Raw genomic sequence first — 6,757 nt, 5'->3', positions numbered from 1 at the left:
GACTGTGTCCTCTGAGATTCCAGCTTCTGGCTGTCCTACCACAGGCCTCCCCATGCTACCTAGCTCCCCGGAAGTGCTCAGAATGCTGCTGCTTTTTCAGGGCTGTGAACTCCCAAGCATGGTGGTGTGTCTGGTTGGAAGTAGGTGGAGATGTGGGCAGTGGACAGTGATGTTTTCGGGTGTGGGTGTGTGACTGGCTGTCAGTTTATGTGTCTATTTATGTGATATGGAGGGGAGCAATGCCAGAGTCTGAGGCAGGGCCACACCCTCACCTGTCCATCCTACTCTTCAGGCTCCATCCATGTGCTTACATCACCATCGGCATTCCTAACTCAGGGCACTGGTGACTTAATGTGCTTGGGTGTGCCCTGGCCCTCCTTCTACAGACTCCAACCACCAAAGGCTGGGACTGAAGGGGAAGGAGGGGAAGAGAGCTATCACATACAAGTCTGACAGGGAGGGAGTAGGGGACCACGTCTAAGGGGCCAAGGTGTTTGGTGTCTAAAGCCCTGCTCCTCCCACTACTACTCCTCCCATCCGTTATACGAGTTAATTCAGCCCCGAACCAATTTCTCACCACTCCCAGTCTTGGTCGTTTGGGGGTGTAAGGTACAGGATCAGAACTTCAAATTTGGGCAGTGTCCAGCACCTCCCTTTCCTCCTCTTGTGGAATCGCGTTGCAGAGTCCGTCCCTGTCAGAGGGGGCGGGGCCGCTCCTTGTGCCGGCCGAGAAAGGGACATCCCCGGGAGTAGATGCTCAAATACAGTCTGCACAGGACTGAAGTCTCCTTGTCGGATTCTGACGCTGCACCTGGGCGGCTCCCGGCCCCGAACTGATCACAGACTCGCCCCAGATCCCAGTCTGACCTAAGTACCTGAACTAACCTCAGACTCTAGGAACTTGGACTGACTAAGCTTGTGAAGCCCAGTGCGGACAGGAACCAGAACCAGGAGCTTCGGCGTTCTACTGGACGCATAATCTCAATCTCCTATGCAGAGCGGCTCCGGTTCCCGACTCACGTGAGTCCTGTCTCCATCCCACTTGAGATCCACGGGCCAGGGATGGGGGTCAGAGGTCAGGACGAGGCGGGGTAGAAAGCCATAGGTTTCCCCCTTCCGTCCGGCTCCTCGCTCTGAGGCTGGGAAATGGGGGTGGGGGAAGGGGACCGGGACAGAGACACCTACACACTTGAGTGCTAGGGTAAACGTCTGTACACATGTAGAGATGCGGGAGTAAAAACGGTAATAGGTGTGAAAATGTGTCGGCGGGAGTGGATAAGCGCGTTCACGCGCGTCGTCACCACTCCGCAGCCGGCTTCGTGAGCAAACCATGCTCCTGCCCGGGGCGCCGCTGGCCGCGCTGCTGTTCCTGCTCTGGCCCCTAGCCCAGGTCCCCGCGGCCGCCGCCTCCAGCGCAGCCCCGTTCCGCGTGGGCGCCTTCAACATCCGCAGTTTCGGGGATAACAAAGTGGCCGATCCCGCCTGCTGCAGCTTCATCGCCCAGGTGCCCGGACGGGGGCGGGTGGGGCTGGATTCGGAGGCCTGGGGGGGGTCTCTGGGAAGGGGGCTGAGGGCCGGAACCCTGTGCTGTCCCCCCCGGGTGACTCCCTTGTCCCCTCCTCGAAGATCCTGGCGGAGTATGACGTGACCCTGGTTCAAGAGGTCAGAGACCCGGACCTGAGCGCCGTGTCCGCTCTCATGGAGGAGATCAACAGGTGCCTCCCAGGGACACGGGGACACGGACACGCAGGGACACACCCAAAGTGGGGGGAGAGGGGAAGGGGGAGAGAGAGAGAGAGAGAGAGAGAGAGAGAGAGAGAGAGAGAGAGAGAGAGAGAGAGAGAGAGAGAGAGAGAGAGAGAGTCTTCCTACAGCCTAGAGACTCGAGCTCTCCACGGTCCTGAGAGAGTCGGGGATCCCCCGCAGAGCGTAGTTCCAAAACAACAGCATTGATGCTACGTTCCCCACTTCTGTCTCTCAGACTCCTCTGGGCCGCCGCGGAGGGCGGGAGGCAAGCCAGGGCCTTTATGCCCCTCTAACCCTTACCTCCAGCCCTATTTCTGGGTGGGATGAGTCATTGGGTTTGGAATGGTGCTTGGTGCCACGGGGGCGGAGGTAGGGGCTGGGGCTTCGGGTCGAACAAGAAAAGGTCTTTGGTGTTTGGTGTCTAAAGCCCTGCTCCTCCCACTACTACTCCTCCCATCCTTTATACGAGTTAATTCTGCCCCGAACCAATTTCTCACCACTCCCAGTCTTGGTCGTTTGGGGGTGTAAGGTACAGGATCAGAACTTCAAATTTGGGCAGTGTCCGGCACCTCCCTTTCCTCCTCTTCTGAATCGCGTTGCAGAGAGAGTCTTTACCTCCCACCTGGGTATGTGTAAAGGTGTGACTCCCCCACTTCTTGCCTATTCCTAGTATATCCGAGTACACTTACAGCTACGTGACCAGCGAGCCACTGGGACGTGACAACTACAAAGAGATGTATCTGTTTGTCTACAGGTTCGAGGGCATTAAGGGGTGGAATGGGGCAGGATAGGGTTCCACATCCACACCCGGGCCTCAGACCCAGGAGAAAGCCAAAGGACTGGTCGAGGTGGGGAGAGGGGGGACGGAATAGGACAAGTTCAGAGAAGGACTTCAGGACCAGAAAAGGGGCTTCAGCCAGGATGCTCAGTCAGCCAGTCAATAGGCATTTACTTAAAGTGCCTATGAGCATTGCTAGGCACTGGGGATACCAAGAAAGGCAAAAGGCATTCGCTACTCTCTGGGGGCCTAATAGTGGAGACAACATGATAAACCATGTAGAAATTAGATACATAGGAAAATTGAAGATAATCTCAGAGTGAAGGCACAAACACTTAAGGGGGATTAGGAAAGGCTTCCTATGGAAGATGGAATCTTAGCTGGGACTCGAAGGAAGCCAGAAATGCCAAGAGGTGGAGATGACAGAGAGTATTCCAGGCATGGGGGTCAGCCAAGGAAGATGTCAGGAGTCTGAAAACAGGAGTCTAATAACAGCCAGGAGGCCTACGTCATGGGATTTCAGAGTACGTGGATCAAGGGAAGTAAGGTATAAAAAGACTAGAGGAATGAGAGAGGAGGAGGATGACGAAGAAGAGGAGAATTACCCTGATCACTGAGGTTTTACTTCACCTCCCCCAGGACAGAGACACTTTCTGTGTTGGATAGTTACTGTTACCCGGACCCTGAAGATGTTTTCAGCAGAGAACCCTTCATTGTCAAGTTTTCATCTCCAAACACAGGTGGGGCCAGTCTGACACATGCTGACCACACTCTACCCTGTTTCACCACTCTGGATTAATTCCTGTCTTCTCTGTACTGCCCCTATAGCCTCGAAGGAATTTGTCCTAGTGCCCCTACATTCGGCCCCACACAATGCTGTGGCAGAGATTGATGCCCTGTACGATGTCTATTTGCATGTGATTGACAAGTGGGGGACTGATGTAAGACCGACCTCCTCGCCTATCCACCCATTCCACTCACCCTCAACCTCCTTCCCCATTCTCACCTACTTACCTAACTTCACTCCCCCTCATCTACTTAGCTTCCTTCCCTACTACTTCTTCATAAGAGAGCCTGTAAAGATGGGTCAATGAGGGAGATGAAGAGGAAGTAAGGAGTCCTGGGAAATGTTTCTATCTCGGGAATAGGCAATGTTTTCTCTGAACTAGTGCCAGGGCCACCCACACACCCTCTTTATTACTGCCGATCTCTTTTTGCAGGACATCCTTTTCCTAGGTGACTTCAATGCAGACTGTAACTATGTCAAGCAGCATGACTGGGCCAATATCAGGCTTCGAACTAGCGAGATTTTTAAATGGCTTATACCTGATGATGCTGACACCACTGTGGGCAATTCTGACTGTGCTTATGACAGGTGAGAGGAGCCAGTCCACTGGGAGAAGGCAGGAGACTGGCAGGCAGGCAGTGCCTAGGGAAGGGTCCCTCCTGCTTTAGTGCTCTCTGGGGAACCAAAGGGAGAGGTGGGCTCTTGGGGAGGGGGTGGGTCATCACTGTCCCATCTGTGTACAGGATTGTGGTCTGTGGCTCGAGGCTGAGAAAATGCATCGCACCCAATTCAGCTACAGTGAACAACTTTCAGAAGTCCTTCGACCTGGATCAGACTGCAGTAAGTGCAGGAAAGAAGCCTGTTTTACTACGGCTACTCACTTTTAAAAGGAGAGTCCTATCCTCTGCCCCTAGAAATGTTTTCATATAATCAGAGGTAATGTTGTCAAGCATCTGAGGACTTGGGCCATCCAAATAGAATTTTCCTCAAACCCTTCCCATCTCGTATCTGGCCAAACTCCATTAGTATTTACGGAGTTGGTGAAGACTTTGTCAGCTAGTCCATTTTCCTGCTTCCACCACAGCGTGATCTCTGAAGGCAGTTTTTCTACTGCCTGCCCTTGACTGCAAACCACTTATGTGCAAAGTTTGGTGGGGGGGGGGTGATGGCACACACGAGTTCCCTCCCAACCCCAAGCCCTCCTCTGCAGTTTTGCCCTTTCCCTGTGGAACAGTATTTAGAAAGTAAGTGCACTATTTTCAGGGCAGAATCCAAAAAGCCTGTTGGGCCATTATATGCTGAGAAATTCTGTTTCCTGGCCACAGACTAATCTCCTGACCCTGGCCAAAACTAAGATCTATGCCCTTACCTAAACCATTGTTTCAGCATTCATTTCACAAATGTTCACCACAAGGAAGATCAGGCAGGGGGATAGATAGACAGATGGACCAATGTAAGTAATTTTCATTAATCAGTAATTGTTTAGAGTACTAGGGGAAAAAAATCAAACCACCTGCTCTGTGGGGTGACTCCTGTCTCCCATAGGGAACATTCCCTCTGTTGTAACGAGAACACTCATCTCATGGAGGGCTTTGGCAAGGACTAGAGGCAAGTCACTCAACCTTGTCTACCCCTGCCTGGAAAACCATCCAAGTGTATAAATGAGGTTTGAAAAGATTAAAAAAAAAAAAAGGCTGAAGATCAAAGAATGGATTCTCTCTCTCTTCTTCCCTCCTTCCAGGCTTTAGCCATTAGTGACCACTTCCCTGTAGAAGTGACACTGAAAACTCCCTGACACTGAGGACTGTCTCGGATACTCTTCAGCCTCTCATCACGTGCAACAAACAGCCCCACAGGACACCAAGCACCAAGGTGGGACGGCTCTCCTGGACTCTAGAGGAGTCAGGTGACTGATGTTTTCGTTTTTCCAAGCCTGAAGACTGCCAGGACCTAACACTTTAAACTGGTTCAATCCCTGGCTCCTGGGGTCCTGAAACAGTTCTAGCCATGGCCCGGAAGCAGGCATTCCCAGCTCCAACGACAGGCCAATCCCCTTCCCTTTCCCTGACACCACCAAATGCTTTCTGCCGGGAACTTTCACTCAGGTTAACAGATGTGGAATTCAATCTAAACCTCAAACACAAAATCCTTCAGGGGTTTTCTATGGATCTTGACAACTAGCGAGAACCATGGACAAGATAATTAAATTAGAATGGGAAAGTCCACTTCAAAAACTTACAAGGTCAACAACTCTGATTTTGGATGCATTAACAGAATGAATTAATTTCACAGTTCTATATTCCCTGGGCTCGTACTCTGCCATGGCTCTTCATATCCTTGATTTTACTCTCCAGCAGGAACTGGAGAGCAGGCTGCTGCGACCTGCCCTTTTTTGCATTTTGAGGTCAGGGCTACTAGCTAACATATTGTGGTCAGCATTTCGTAAACCAGGACAGCAGCTGGCTCCTCTTCAGTTTACCTGGTAAGAGTCTTTATACTCAGTGTTCAGTAAAAGCCCACTTTAGAGAAAACAACTTTCTGACCACTTGTATATTTGAAAAACAGGAAGATGTCACTTTAACTGGTGTTCCATCCACAAAATACTACTCACAGATATTAAAAATTTGGCTTTCCACTGAGCCAGGCGAGGCCCAAGATGCTCCCTCTTCACCACTCGGTCACTCCTGGGTCAGTTTTTAAATAACAAATCTTACATTTTGTGCTTTGCTGCTTTTCACATCCATGATTTCACTTGTCATAAAAGCCATGTGAGTTATGTAGTAGAGGGATCATTCTTTCTATCGGACAGATAAAGAAACTGAGGTCCAGAAGTTAAGGGGCTCAGGCCCAAATAGTTGTGCCTTGCATTCTTATAGTCCTTTTCCATTTACGATTTTGTTAGATTTTTCTAAAAACATACCTTTTCTGAAGATCTTCACAAATAAACTGGTACTACATCCCCAAGAGTCTGGGAGACTTGGGTCCTCAAGTGATACACAGTGACTGTGTGGTCATGGGCAAGTCATTTTCCCTCTGAGGTAAAATGGCCCTTTTCCTGCATAGCTGGTGGAGGAAGTGTTCACACAGGTTTGGTTTCTTCCTTTCCACCCCTCCAAAATTATGCTCCCTTCAGGAACCTCATTATGCTACCCAAAGGATTAGAACAACCACCTCATGTTTGATGATTTAGACTAAAAATATCTAGGGTCAGGAAGGAATTTTCTACACAATTAACAGATGCCTATCTGAAAGTTTGGATTTTATTCCTGAAATGTCAACCTTTGGCACCCACATGAGTAGGATGTGGAAATAGCTATGAAGAATACATAACTGACTGTACCAGGAGAAAATGGACTTTGGAACTCATTCTTTGAGAATGGGTTAACAGAAGCATTTATAAATCTTGCAAAAAATGAGTACTGTGAAGCTACCATCATCCCCTCTTC

General features: G+C 50.3%; 1 protein-coding gene across 1 annotated transcript; it reads left to right on the top strand.

Annotated features, from left to right (window-relative positions):
* The first annotated feature begins 83 nt into the window (after positions 1–83).
* DNASE1L2 (deoxyribonuclease 1 like 2) lies at positions 84–6,718 on the top strand. The gene is made up of 9 exons (XM_027863160.1): positions 84–1,020; positions 1,312–1,504; positions 1,627–1,715; positions 2,417–2,500; positions 3,164–3,264; positions 3,353–3,465; positions 3,745–3,899; positions 4,055–4,151; positions 5,053–6,718. The coding sequence occupies exons 1-9, from the start codon at positions 992–994 to the stop codon at positions 5,104–5,106; spliced, it is 915 nt and encodes a 304-aa protein (XP_027718961.1). The 5' UTR covers positions 84–991; the 3' UTR covers positions 5,107–6,718.
* Positions 6,719–6,757: the final 39 nt, after the last annotated feature.

This window comes from Vombatus ursinus, unplaced genomic scaffold (genome assembly GCF_900497805.2).
Source record: "Vombatus ursinus unplaced genomic scaffold, bare-nosed wombat genome assembly UNPS02014770.1, whole genome shotgun sequence".
In the NCBI taxonomy this organism is placed as follows: domain Eukaryota; kingdom Metazoa; phylum Chordata; class Mammalia; order Diprotodontia; family Vombatidae; genus Vombatus; species Vombatus ursinus.
This window is presented reverse-complemented; position numbering and strand designations above follow the sequence as displayed.

Excerpts from the sequence above, each read along its gene's own strand:
- DNASE1L2 (XM_027863160.1), top strand. The coding sequence starts at position 992 with ATGCAGAGCGGCTCCGGTTCCCGACTCAC. Across the intron at positions 1,021-1,311 it reads GGCTCCGGTTCCCGACTCAC|CCGGCTTCGTGAGCAAACCA; the intron begins GTGAGTCCTGTC and ends ACCACTCCGCAG. Across the intron at positions 1,505-1,626 it reads GCTGCAGCTTCATCGCCCAG|ATCCTGGCGGAGTATGACGT; the intron begins GTGCCCGGACGG and ends CCCTCCTCGAAG.